Source organism: Euprymna scolopes, chromosome 9, assembly GCF_053919585.1.
Source record: "Euprymna scolopes isolate OS-2025 chromosome 9, ASM5391958v1, whole genome shotgun sequence".
Taxonomy (NCBI): domain Eukaryota; kingdom Metazoa; phylum Mollusca; class Cephalopoda; order Sepiida; family Sepiolidae; genus Euprymna; species Euprymna scolopes.
This window is the reverse complement of record NC_136490.1, coordinates 158,361,181-158,375,980: the sequence shown is the minus strand read 5'-3', so window position 1 is coordinate 158,375,980 and position 14,800 is coordinate 158,361,181. Positions and strand designations below refer to the sequence as shown.

At 34.1% G+C, this 14,800-nt stretch overlaps 1 protein-coding gene across 1 annotated transcript in view; it reads left to right on the top strand.

Annotated features, from left to right (window-relative positions):
* The first annotated feature begins 2,650 nt into the window (after positions 1-2,650).
* The window catches only part of LOC145284943 (ras-GEF domain-containing family member 1B-like), a 102,214-nt gene continuing 90,064 nt past the window's right edge, over positions 2,651-14,800 (top strand). The window contains exon 1 of the mRNA XM_080134041.1: positions 2,651-3,195. Within this exon, the coding sequence (XP_079990167.1) occupies positions 3,154-3,195 (42 nt within the window). The 5' untranslated portion in view covers positions 2,651-3,153. The remainder of the gene's footprint in view (positions 3,196-14,800) is intronic.

Sequence of the window (14,800 nt, the reverse complement as noted above, 5' to 3'; positions counted from 1 at the left end):
CAGCTGTCAACTTCCTGTTATCCAGCACTGAGATGTAACGATGGCTAAATGGTTAACGGAATGAACTGACAACCTGAGTGTGCCAAGTTCGAATCTAGTTCATTCCACAGAAACACTTTCACTTAGGGATATTAACAACCTTCACATGTTTTTTTCTGTAAATATCTGATATCTTTCTAGAAACCTGCTTAGCAACAAAATCTCACCCCTTCACTGTTGAGGTCCCTAAATGTCAGAAAGCTTTCTACTCTAATAGTTTCTTCCCTTGAACAGCTAGACTTTGGAATTCCCTTACTGTTGCCTGCCTCTCTGACTGTGGTGATATGCAGAAATTTAAATGTAGCCTAAACCCTTATTAACCTTTCATAGGCATGGTTTCATATAGTAGGCTTTACATCTGAGTGGCGATATGGCTTGTTAGGGCGAACGTGAGTAAAAAAAAATCAGAAAGATATCAGGGAAACGAATGCCAATAAAAATCATTGGATTCATAGGCAATGAATTGGATGCTCAACAACAACGAGCAGAAACCCGATCACTCATCCCAGATTCTAGACTTTCCATCTCTCTGTCCCCAAACGAACCTTTTCAGGGCAACCCACTTTCTACACTGTTATGCGATTCAATCTGCCCTTTTTAGAGCAGCTCATATTCTCCATTATTGCATGATTCAACACGGTCTTGTCTGGACAACTTCTGTTCAAGTCTGCCCAGCAGTAACCCAACTATGGTATAACATCTAGACCAAACTTGACCCACTTCGACTTCAAATGATAACCCAGCAAAGAGAACTGATTCTTCAACCTCAGCAGAATCACTCCCAACCTATATTGATTAACCAAACCTACTGGAACCTTTCTCTAACCTTTGTGATTTTTACATTTGATTACCAATGTAGAAACACTGAAGCGACCATATTATGAGCTGTTTCTCTAACATCAACGACATCTACGTTCAATCACCAATGTTGGAACCCTAACTCAACCCGCTGGGGTTTTTCCATCAGCACCAAAGCCTACAGAGTTTAGACCATTATTGAGATGGCTTTTTGGCTTTTTTTTTTTTTTGAGAAGGGGTTAGTTTATTGCTAATCACCTGAGGGGCTTCTACCAAGGAATGCTAATGGAGTTGCCCAGGCACTTTTTGCAGGCCAGAGAGCTCTTCCTTTAAAGAGTGGGCTCTTTAAATTCTACTTTCAAATCCTTGTGTCACATCCTCCCGCCACGTGAGAGAGATAAATATCAACCCTTTCTGTGAAGTAGGCAACCAACAATCTTTCATATCATGTTCTAGTAAAAATATAGAAATAAGACGTGTTTCATTATACACATGAACCACCAAAATGAAAACTAGACTGGAAAAATATAGTCGCCATCTTTATGAACAGATATACAAAGAGGTTAGTTAAGGAAGCACGATAACTCAAGTTCATAATTTTCTAGTTAAAAGACAGGATAATAAACTTGTACTATTGTACTACTTCAGCTAACTTTTTTTATTCAATTTATTAATAAGAATAAATCGCTTCTTAGTAAGGAGAAGGTAATCTTTGATATTGTACTTATTTATTTTCCTGCTCATGAGGGCAAAATTAAATCCGAAAATGCCCCCCCCCCCACCCTACAGGCACTCTGGATTTGGACAAAAAATTAAAATTCTTCTTTTAACTGACGAAAGAACAGATAGTACACTTTGAATTATTTATTCACAATGAAAATAATTTATTTACAAATTAGGCACAAGGTCATCAAAAGTGGGGGAATTGGGAAATCTGTGATCATCCTCTGTTCATTCTACTCTTAATTTGATGGATTCTGACCCATTTGTACAAGTATTGCTCTTTTCATTTTTTAACCATTTTCCCATCACTTTCATTTTAGTAATCACCCAAATACCACATTTACTTCATTAACAAAAAACTGCTTTTTCAGTTGCCATACCAGTCGAGATTTGTCTTCACCTCATTCGCCAACCTATGGTTTGACTAGAGCCATCAAACTCTTCATTGTACGAATGAAGTATGGTTCAGCTCGGCCATAGAAGATGCAGGCTCCCAGGCATTATCTCCTCTTGTGAGAGTGAAGGTTAGTTTATTGCCGATCGCCTGAGACGTCCTAAGTAGAGAATGCTGACGATTTCAGTCTTGGCTAATTTTGTACTCAACTAGATTATTCCTCTCGGGAGGGAGGTTTGTCTCTCTTTTTACCCTTTATGACTTCAAATTAATTTTATACTACACTTTGAAATATTTATTTGTTGACATTAACAACAAATTATGCAAAAGGCCATTCAAAAATGTGGGGCGAAAATAGGTGTTGTTGTACTTCTTGGTCACAAATACTAATACATGTCTATCCTAGAATCATCTCAGTCAGCAGTCACCACAACAATGCCACATTCACATTGGGAGGGGGCCGTCCTACTTCAGATATTGTTAAATTGATTAGAAATTTTATTGTTCATAGATATATATAATGCACGGATTTCCCGGGATCTGTTAACGAGAAAGAGAAGTTTAACAGCGATGCGGAAGTTTTGTAAAGGCCGTAGCGGCGTTTGAACGCACGCGTTAATTAGAAGGCATATTAGCCACGCACGACAGGCAGAGAGAGAGAGAGAGAGAGAGAGGGTGGGATATTATGATACAGTTAGTAGTAGTAGTAGTAGTGTGGCGCGGCGGTCGGTGAATTAAAGTAGTAGCTGTGATAGATGATGATGCTTATATGAAACAGAGTATTTTGATGATTGTGATGATAGTGGTGGTAGTAGGTTTCCATGTTGAATGTGGCTGCTGCCCTCTCAGTGGTGATGCCTTTACCCACTGACTACTAGGGAAGAAGACGGAAAAAAAAAAAAAATACGGCGAAACATTCAAACCTTCAACTCCTGCCGTTGGATTCATGCATATGTAATTAGTTTGTGCAAAGTGCTGACGAAAACACAACAACGATCATGTCTTTCTCGCACGACGCTGATATTATATCAGTATAGATAAAAACAAGATTTTTTAAAAAAGAAAACGTCAACAGACTCAAGTGTTTTGTCTTGTAATATTTATTTAAAAAAATACTTATTAATTCTACCGTTATAAATTTTTGGATACTTTCCTGTCGTTTTTCAATACGGAGAAACCCCATCTTTCATTTGGCCATTATGAAGCAAGTTGATCATACGCATATATTTTCTTGTCAGAAGGTAAATATAATTTGATTATTTAATTGTATAGTTTAATGTTTATAAATAAATGTTATCTGTTTTGTTTCAGTAAATAAATAAACTTATTTTCATTTGAAGGATTACGAGTTAGATGTTTTGCATGTTTGCTTCGTTGACACTAGCAACAAAACCGCATACTCCTTCTTTCGAATTTGACAATATTTACTTAAAATATTGATATTTTCGTCCGATTAAAAACTTAATTTTTTATTTAAATTTTATTTAAACCAAAAACTATTACGATTGCTTATATAACGTTGAAATGTTTGTGTTTTAGATAATTTCCGTTAAATATACATTTTTGTTTATTTTTACAAAATTAACCTTTCTTACTGTATATACATATAGGAAATATTTTTTTGTATAATGTTTTCGATATGTCGATAGATATTTAAAGATAAGTAATTTTACTACTTACGCAGAATGCGGTCCGTGCGTTGCGTCGCCTGTGATATTTTTAAAGATAATATTTTAAAGTTAAATTAAATTTTTACAGTATCTTATTATAATTGTTAGATGAAAGTACAGAATAGTTACAAAACACCCTCCCCCTCCCACCCATATCAGGAATGTGTTTTTAAATAACGTTATTTCAGCACGGTCCGTATTCTTGGTAAATGGTACTCATCGTGTGCTTATTGTACCGCGCTATTTTGTTATTTTTTTTAAAATATTTTCAAGTTTTACGATATCTTTTTTTTTTTTTTTTTTAATTGTTAGGTGAAAGTACAGAATAGTTACAAAACACTCTCCCCTCGTAATGTTAAAAATGGCTTTCTAAATAACGTTATGATTTTATCAAGGTACAATAAATGTAGAAATACCGTATTTTAAAAAAAAATGTAAACTATTTCTTTTATTTTTAAAATCATATATGTATTTCTGTTGACTGTGAACCCGGAAAACTAATTTTACTCGCTGATATATTTGGAAACACCCCCACGAAAACGTGTAGTAGTTTTCACCTGTACAGGTTTTTGAAAAGAGGTTCACCCACCATCACGCCTGTTTCTTTTTTTTTTTTTTTTTGCCGCGTAATTTATTTCCGTGTGTGTGTGTGTGTGTGTGTGTGTGTGTGTGAAGCTTACCTGTAAATACAAATAAGTTTCTAAACAATTCAACTTCACGTAAGACTAATAAGCACGAATACGTTGTATTTATTAAATATTTTAAATAATATTTAAAATATCTTAGAAAAGATTATCAAGTAAGTAAAAGGGCCACGTCGTCATAACTGCCCCCCCCCCACTTTTTTTTTTTCGTGTGCCAACCCGTTTTATTTATTATCCTCTTTTTTAAGCATTACAAAAAAAAAAAAAAAACGAAAAAGTGATAAAAGACAAATAAACAAATGCTACCAAGGCAAGATAAGTTACTCTTCTACCTACTTAGATATTTTTTTTTTGCGTGTTAACTCATTTTAACGCGTTTATTTACTTTGAAACATCAGCACAAGTAGTGTCGAGTCTTAAATTTGAATAAAAAACATAACCGTCACGGGTCTCGATAATAGCTCCAAAATCGAAAATTAAACAATTCTTATAGAAATCCATTCAATTCACAAATCGTGAGAAAATGTAATGTTTTTAGATTTTCGATCGATTATCGAGACTCTCCGGATAATTGTCTCCTGTTAGCCATTTTTCTTCTTGATCTAACTTAACACTCGACACTACTTGTGTTTCAAAATAAACGCTTTAAAATGAGTTAAAACACCCACAAATATTTATCCAGGTAGGTAGAAGAGTAAATTATCTTGCCTTTGATAACATTTGTGTTATAACGCAAAGGCAACTTGTATATTTGTTTCTGATCACTTTTTTCGTTTTGTTGTCTACTGCAAAAAATGCCTGTTAAATAAAATAAATAAATGTGTCTACTCGGCGTTCTCGGATATAATTTTACTCCCCCCCCCCTTAAAGTTCCTGTGTACTTGGTTCCCCACGAACACGGTTAGACACAAGGCTAAAGTGTATATCAGAGCAAATACTACACTTTGATCCTAGCCAAAAGATCAAGAAAGTAGTAGTATAAATATTTTATATATCTAAGCAAATCGGGCTTGTATTATTGTACACATAGATTCGAAAAAGTTGTCAAAAAATAATAAATTAGACAAAATACTGTTAGAAATTCGCTGAATATATGTTACTGTGACATAAGTTGACATATATTCGGTGGTTTTTTAATAGTATTTTGCTTAGTTTATTATTTATAACACCTTTTCCCGAACTTACCGTGTTAAAGAGAAAGTCGGGCGCCATTTTAAATTTTCCAATACATTCGGTAAACACTGCATGTTTTTCGAGCTGAATAAAAATGTTACATTGAATAAAAACACAAAAAATATATCCAGTTTGGTAGAAAAGTAACTTATCTTGCCTTTGATAACATTCATTTGTTATATATTTGTTTTTTGACAACTTTTTCGAATCTGTGTACAGTAATACAAACCCAGCAAATTTTTATTAGAAAAAAACAAAATTGGATTCTGAAAGTAAAAGTTAATTATAACTATATTATTTATCCCATTAAATAATTAATTGAACCAAATAAAACTATAACTAATGGTTTTAAATAACTGGACTTTCTGCTGAAATAACATTATTTAGAAAGCCATTCTTAACGTGAGGAGTGTTTGGTAACTAGTTTCAACTAACAATTTAATAATAATAAAAAAAAGACAAAAATTGTATTTAATTTGAACACTATTTTAAAAAATAGCGCGCACTTTCATAATTTCTAAAGCTTTCAATCTTTTAATTAATTGAGGATTTGCTTTTCGACATGTTGCTTCTTGCATGTTTCCAAGGGTCACGAGATAAGTTTTAGTTTCAACTATTAAAACGTTTAAAATGGCTGACTTGTTGACGAATTAACTGAAATGCATTCTGGTGTATTTAATTTATTCAAACAGTAAAAACGTTTTTTGGGTTTTAATACTAATACTGTACACATAGATTCGAACAAGTTGTCAAAAAACAAATATATACCAAATAAATTTATCAAAGGCAAGATAAGTTACTTTTCTACCTAACTGGATAATTTTCTAGTGTTTTTATTTAATGTAGCATGTTTATTCAGCTCTAAAAACAGTGTTTACCGATGTATTGGGAAATTTAAAATGGCGCCCGCCGCCCGACTCTCTCTCTTTGACACGGTAAGTTTTAGAAAAGGAGTTATAAATAAAAAGCTATACAAAATACTTTTAGAAACTCGCTCAATATATGTTACCGTAACATAGATTGACATATATTCGTGGGTTTTTAACAGTATTTTGTATAGTTTTTATTTTTAGCTCCTTTTCCCAAACTTACCGTGTCAAAGAGAGTCGGGCGTCATTTTAAATTTTCCAATACATCGGTAAACACTGTATGTTTTTCGAGCTGAATAAACATGTTACATTAAATAAAAACACTAAAAACATATCTAGTTAGTTAGAAAAGAAGTAACTTACCTTGCCTTTGATAACATTTATTTATATATTTGTTTTTTGACAACTTTTCGAATCTGTGTACAGTAATACAAATCCTTATTTAGAAACCCATTCTTAACAGTGTTATTGTTTTGTAACTATTCTGTATTTCACCTAACAATTTAAACAAAAATATCGTAAAAATTTAAACTTGAAAATACTATTTTAAAAAACATAGCGCGGTAATATACGTGCACAAGTACCAGATTTTCAAGTTAAATTCAATTTGTACGGTATTTTGGGGGTGTTTACTGCTTATGCACTTATGTTACCGTGCTATTTTTAATATTTTCAAGTTGAATTCAAGTTTCACGATATCTTTATTAAATTGTTAGGTGGAAGTACATAATAATCACAAAACACACTTCCTATGTTAAGAATGGCTTTCTAAATTATTTCAGCACTGTACAATAAATGCATAAGTACCGTCTTTTGTTTATTATTCGGTGAGAATAGTTGCAGAGCACTTTCTCCTCATATTAAGAATGGATTTCTAAATAACGTATTCTGCATGAGTACTATAATTTCTTAAAAAGTAGAGGTACTTATGTATTATACGGACCGCGCCAAAAATATACGTGCACTTACAGCAATGGTTACCACTTAGAACATGAGGAATTACATTGCTTAATTAATTACATTGTAATTAATACATTGCTAAAAACTATTTGCAGCAATATTAAATGTTATATTCGTTTTCAGCATACCCCAAAACCTATGAAAATTGTCATTCTAAAGGTGATTGTAAAATGGAAAATAAGTAAATTTTACCAGAATAGGTTTCTAAATAATAACGTTCTTTCAGCACGGTCCGTATTCTACCCGATTACCCATCTTTTAATTTTACACGACTGCATTTTTTTTTTATTTAATCGTAAATATGTAAATCACACAGAGGCGAGAAACACAGACACACAAAGTTATCTCATAATTTTATTTTAATCATAGCTTCTTAACTCCATATATGTTTGTACTGTCAATTTATTTTTAACTAGAAAATTTCATTGATGGTTTACGCGAAACTGTAATGTGTTTTTCATGATGATGATGATTGCTTTGGATGCTGAATTCTTCATTGATGAAGATGCTCGCATTCTTGAAACACGTTGTTATTCGAAGAATGTTGATGTATTTTATTTTTTTACTTTTTTTACTATCTTTTAAGCGAATTCTTGCTGATCGTACAGTTTTGTACACTTAATGTTTGTATCCGTCTGGCGTCTATAAATGATGTCTATTTTTATTGTTTCCAAGATTTTTCTTTCAATATCTAAAAGTTAAATAATTCGTTATTTAAAAATTATTCATTTGGTAAAAATTTTATACATTGCCCTCACGCTGTTAATGAAAATTCTATTCATATAATTTCAGTGATATGACCGATTAATAACATCGAAATTAAAAATCTATTTTTAGAATGCGAGTTCAATTTGTAACGTAAAATGATCGCCCACTTCCTAACCAGAAAGCGTTAAGTCACTCGTTTTTTTAACACATAATTTAGGGTGGAATGGACAACCATATTTTTTATTTTGCAAAATGCTTGCTAAAAAAAAAAAAAAAAAAAAAAAAAAAAAATTCTTTCCGTATTCCAATCCCCACATACTTAGGGTTAGTGTTCAGGTTAAGTTCTGATTTTATTTTGCTAATAAAAAAATTAACATTCAAAGTATAGCGGGCCGTTGCGCAATGAGTTTTTAAAAATTACTATTTTGAAAATACAAGAAATGTCGTCCTGTCCTATGTTTTTTCCCCCCGCTTGCGGGGGAAGGCAGATCGGTAGCTCTAGATATATCTAAGGCTTTTGACAGGGTATGGCATGAGGGTCTCCTCAGTAAAATCAGATCATACGGTATCACTGGTAGAATACTTAACATAATTAAATCCTTCTTAGATAAGAGAAAAATCCAGGTAGTCCTCGACGGTCGCACATCTAAACAATATGATATAAATGCGGGAGTGCCCCAGGGTTCTATCCTTGGACCTCTATTGTTCCTGATATTCATAAATGACCTCCCCGACAACATTGCCTCTGAGATGGGTATATATGCTGATGACACTACACTCTATGGCAGACACGACAGGAAGACGAATGAACACATTTCTAAAGAAATGGCAGAAACACTAGAGGAAGACCTCCAATCTGTAGTGGAATGGGGACAAAAGTGGTTGGTCGCGTTCAATGCTGCCAAGACTAAACTAGTTTCATTCAATAATTACAAGAAACCCTCTCTACCACCCATAGCAATGGCCAACGACTCTTTATCTGAGAGTCCATCTTTCAAACTCCTTGGCCTAACGTTCACAGGAAACATGAGTTGGAACAATTACATTGAAGGCATTGCCAGGGCCGCTGCAAGAAAGGTAGGCTCTCTCTACCGTGCTAGAAAACTACTAACACCCGAAAGTATCCTGTACCTCTATAAGGCCACCATTCGCCCATGTATGGAGTATTGCTGCCACATCTGGGCTGGTGCATCGGCTACTAGTCTCTCGCTCCTTGACAAGGTTCAAAAGAGAGTCGCAAACCTGATAGGCCCTGAACTGGCATCTAAGCTTCAGCCTCTGTCCCATCGACGAAATGTTGCATCCCTCTGCCTTTTCTACAAGTATTTTAGTGGTGAATGCTCTGACGAACTGCAATCACTTGTGCCCCCACAACGCGAGCACCCTCGACAAACCCGACAGGCTACTAGATCCCACCCCCACACTGTAGAGGTCCCTAGATGTAAAAGATCTTTTTACTCCAATAGTTTCTTCCCCAGAACCGCAAGACTCTGGAATTCCATTCCAGGTCCCTGCTTCCCCAACAGTACTGACATGCAGAAGTTCAAGTGTAACGTGAACCGACACCTTGCTGCCCAAATCCCTACATAGTACCCCAGTAGTTGTTGCCCCTGATAGTAGCCCCCTACACCAAAGTGGCAATTTGCCTTGTTTGGGGTGAAAATGTAATAAAAAAAAAAAAAAAAAAAAAAAAATGTTATCTTTAATTTCTAAAGTGGATTCCAAACTTAAGTTCGAAATGGTATATATTTTAATTAAGTTTTCCAAGCATGAAATATAATGGTTTATTATTCTCTGACAACGTTGAGACACATGGTAATGTATTTAAAACAAACGATATTGACTTTTCTTGCTCACACGCCTTTATTCCGAATTCGTAGTCATGGAATAGTAATCCACTACTGGATCATTATCAATAAATTGATCTAATACACCAGACGGTGTTAATAATAAAAAAAAGTGATAACATTTTTTTTTTTTAATTTTTAATTAGGTCCACCTCCACAATCATTTAAAATGACGATTTGACTATGCTGAATAAGAAAATCTCACTTAAATTTTTCAGAGACAAGTAATTTTCGAGATATTAAGACATGTATTATGTACTGCAATTCGCTGGCCGCCATGTTGTACACGTGCGTGATAAACAAATATACTTTCTGCGACTGACACTGACTGCTCTCCTCCATTTATTTTTATAGTATTTGCGGGTGGGTATGCTGACAACGAATATCACAGTTAAATTTGGGGCAAATATTTGTCGCCCCCCCCCTCCATGGGGTGTTTATTCCGAAAGCCGTTCTTAACATGAAATTACTCAAGGAAGTGAAAAAAGTCGTAATTGTTTTGTTTTACATGCATGCACGTTATTAATTTCTCAGTTGTGAAAAAAAAAAAAAAAGTGGATTTGTTTCCGCTAGGTGGCAGTGTCGGTTGCAGGGAAGTATGTTTGTTTATTACGCACGTACAAACATGGCGGCCAGTGAATTAGAGTTCATAATATAGGTTTTTATATCTCGAAAACTACGCCTGCAAAATTAAATAGATTTTCTTATTCAGCATAGTCGAAAACCTATAAAATTCGTCATTTTGAAGAAAATTGTGACGGTGGGTGGACCTAATGTAAAAAAAAAAATACTTTTCTCTTTTAGGGAAAATTTGATAAATTTATTAAAATTTACTGGAATGATTTTTAAATGAAAATTAAATATAAAATAAAAATTAAACTTATCTTAAAATAACTCGATTAAGTTTTTTTTATTCAATATATCAGTTTAAAAACGTTTAAATCACTTTAAATGTTGTCTTTTCCCTGCTTAATAGGGCATCTCACGGCTACGAATTCGGAAGAGGAGTGTGTGAGCAATAAAGTTCAATATTGCCTAAAAAGAATTTTGTTGCATATTTTCAACAAACTTTACTCTGTACCGATACAATTAATTTAAAAGAAATAAAGGATCTCATTGGCGAATCCCTCGACGGAGGCTTTCCTCTCTAGGGCAATTGCTCTTGACATATCAAAGGCCTTTGATAAGGTATGGCATAAAGGTCTACTTCACTAGATCTCCAGTCATGGTATAGCTGGAAATGTCTTCTCAACTATTAAATCATTTCTCTCTGATAGGTTCTTAAGAGTAGTGGTTGATGGGCAAAAATCAGAGGCTCACAGTATTAATGCTGGAGTCCCTCAGGGGTCCATCCTGGGTCCAACTCTCTTCCTGAGCTACATCAATGATCTTCCAAACCACATCCTTAGATCATTCGTAGACATTTATGCTGACGACACTATCATCTACGGTAGCACTTCGAAGACTGTAAACGACCAAGTTCTCTCTGACTCTCTCTCCTCTGATCTTGAGCACATGGTACAATGGGGGGAAAAAGTGGTTTGGTTACTTTTAATGCATCTAAAACCAAGCTTCTATCTATCATCAACGCTCTGTTGCCCAGCTGCCATCAATCAAAATGAATGGCTCTCGTCTTGGGGAGTCTTCATGTTTTGACAAGCTTCTGAGCTTGACCTTTACTCCCAATCTGAAATGGCACACGTATATCAAATCCACTGCCAAAGTCGCTGGAAAAATGGTGGGGTCCTTCTACCGCTCCAGTTGATATCTCACTCCTGATGCAATTCTCTACCTATATAAAAGCCAGGTTCGGCCAAGGATGGAATACTGTTACCACATCTGGGCAGGATCTGCTAGAAGCAGCTTATCCTGTCTTGACAAAGTTCAAAATAGACGTCGTAGCTTAGTGGGGGATGTCCTTTTCTCTTCCCTGCAACCTCTTTCCCACAGAAGAGACCTAGCGAGCCTGTTCCTGCTTTATCATTATTTTCATAGCAAGTGCTCATCTGAACTTCAATCTATGGTCCTCCCTCGCCAGACTTTCATGAAAAACACGCGTCTAGCTAGAACTACTATCAACAATTTCCCACACTCTTTATCCGTGCCTACACCTAGACGTAGATTCCACGAACAGGGCTTCTTTCTTAGAACTGCTCGCCTGTGGAACTCTATTCCGTTTGCCTGCTTTCCAGCTGACCACAATCTGATTGTCTTCAAGTCCAACGTGAACAAGTTCTTATTGGACCGTTCCCCTAAGTAATCCAAGTTACAAAATTCCGACGAATGTATACCCATTAATCCTTATCCTCGAGTGGCTCCCTAATGTATACCCATTAATCCTTATCCTCGAGTGACCCCCATGTAAAAAAAAAAAAAAAAAAATGGCTACATGTTTTTAAAACGCTACATGGTTCCTAAGTGAGTAATCGCTAAATCTACTCACTCTACACTATAAAGTATGTTACACTTTATTCAACGAAACATGTGTAAGACGTACTTCATAAAAAATGAATAAAATAGGACAGGATTAAATACACCTGATTTTGGAATGTTGACTAACAATATATAAACTATATATAAATATGTGTGTTGGGGTTATGAAGCAAAGTTTTAGGCGCTTCTACAGAATTGGAACGAGACTTTGTAGTCGATAAATTGAGTTTTCAGATAAAAAAAAAAAACAATGGTTTCAGCTGCTTTTTGTCAATTCTAATAAGTTACAATGGTAGCTTCCAAATTATGCAGTCGAAATTACCTAAATATTACTGAATTATTAAACAAAACAACTTTGATCATATTAGGTGAAAAATTACCGCCATCTTGTTTAAATCAAAACGGAAAATTACCTCGCTTTTGAACTCCGTGTCTTATGATCGTTTTCATCAAATTCTATTTTCTATTTCCTTTAATAAATAATGTTCTACCTTATCGATTTTCGTAATTTTTGGATATAATCATCTTAAAAATACGAGGAATTCGTAGATATCATGGTTTTCATGTGAAATTCAATTTTACGATTTCCTAAATTTCGTCCAAATAGTGTAGAAGAGCCGCAAAACAGTTTTATTAATGATCAGTAATAATTACCTTTTTAATAGAAAATTTGGCGAAATTAAAAGTAATTTGTGATAGGACGATTCCAATGCAATTGCCGACTCCAATTCTTTTTAAATCTCTAAATATTTAGCTATAAATTGTTTTTAATTTTCGGATTACTGCAAAATAAACCATATATATATGTGCATATATTTTCGCAAACGCAAAAAATACATTTGTGTAGGGGGGTGATTTCTAGATTTTAGTTTTACTGGCAGTTTAAAATCAATAAATATTTATTTTATTGTTATTATCAGCAGACATTGGTAAAAAAAATAAAAAAATAAAATCTTTTTGCATCGAAAAATAAGCACATTTTCCCGACAACCCTAAAAATTGCGATTTTTTTTTTCGATTTCGACTAATATAATCCTTTCAACAATAGTAATAATGGACTTGTGAGCTATTTTGCATTTGAAGGATCTCTATAGTACACTTGAACCGCCCCCCTCCAATTTCCCGATTTCTATCAACAAAAGATTTGCAAATATGTTGCAAAATCATGTGAGAGTTGAGCTAATCGATAGTTGGTGAGTTGAGAACGGAAATTCCTGGTTTTAGGATTTCTGTCCTACATTGACCATCGCGTGCAGCCGGGAGATCTCGCCTCTTCTCTCTTTCTCACACACAGCCCCCCCCCTCTCTCTCTCTACTAAACTCTGTCGACTTGAAAAAAAAAATTTTTTTTACAAAAAACAAATCTCTCAATAGATTTTGTGATATTTTGGTTATGAAGCCAATGAAAACCTATTTGTTCTCTTATCAAATAAATAGTTCTTTGCAGACAAAGGCGCCGCCCCCCCCCCCCACTCCCTATCGCTTCCCTCGTAATATGCAACCTGTCACGTTTTCCGAATCGTGTTCTCTTGCCGTGCTATTATTCTAACCATGCACAAGATTCTTCTCCGTCTTCTTCTCCATCTTCGTCTTCTTCCACAGACATCCAATACTCTTGCAACCTGTCACTGTGTCACAAACCCTGGAGATCAGTTTCGTTCAATTGTACTATAGACACATTTACAATATCTCGCCTATTTTTGCTTAATTTTAACCTGAATTTTGGATACAACTGAGTGTTGATCTCGAATTAAATTTTTCTCGTGCTAAAAAAAAAAAAAAAAATAAAATAATAAGGCTTAATAATTCTTTTAAATCTTGGAAATGTAATTTTAATTTAGTATTTTAATTTTCTTTTTCTTATACCAAAAATGTTTATTTTACAAAGAAAATAAAGTTTGGACATATTTTGATTTACGTAAAACAGTAATATCGAAGGATTGTAACAAGTCATGTCGATTGAATGTGATTGTTAGCACTTTGTCACTGGTATTACCCCCACCTTCAGATGGATTATTTTCAACCTGTAACCAGCATTACCGTAAAAAATAATTAAAACAAATTGTTTTCATTAAGTTTATGAATGTATTTTGTATTCATTAAATTCATATTTTATTAAAGACAACTTCTTCGCAAATATACTTTATCCGGCACGGAATTATTATGACGTGTATGTTTCTAATATATTCAAACAAGATGTCGTTTGTCACATTTTAAATTTATAATATTTACAATTTATTTATATTAATATAAGATAAGACACTGAAAAATGCTGATTTTATTTTCACAATAAAAATGAGAAATTAAATGTGATATCTTTATTTTTACCGCAAAATTCAGGAACAAAATTTGTCAAGGTAGTGCAAAAAAAAAAATATCTATAAACTAGATGTACCCGCCATTGCTCCCCGATATTAGACGTAACGTTAAATTCCTTAAAAAAAAAAAAAAATGAAGAAAAAACACAAAGAAACCGAGTCATGTGAATGCAAGTATTGTTTTTTTCCTAAACTCTATTACTTCTTGTAAATAAAATAATATA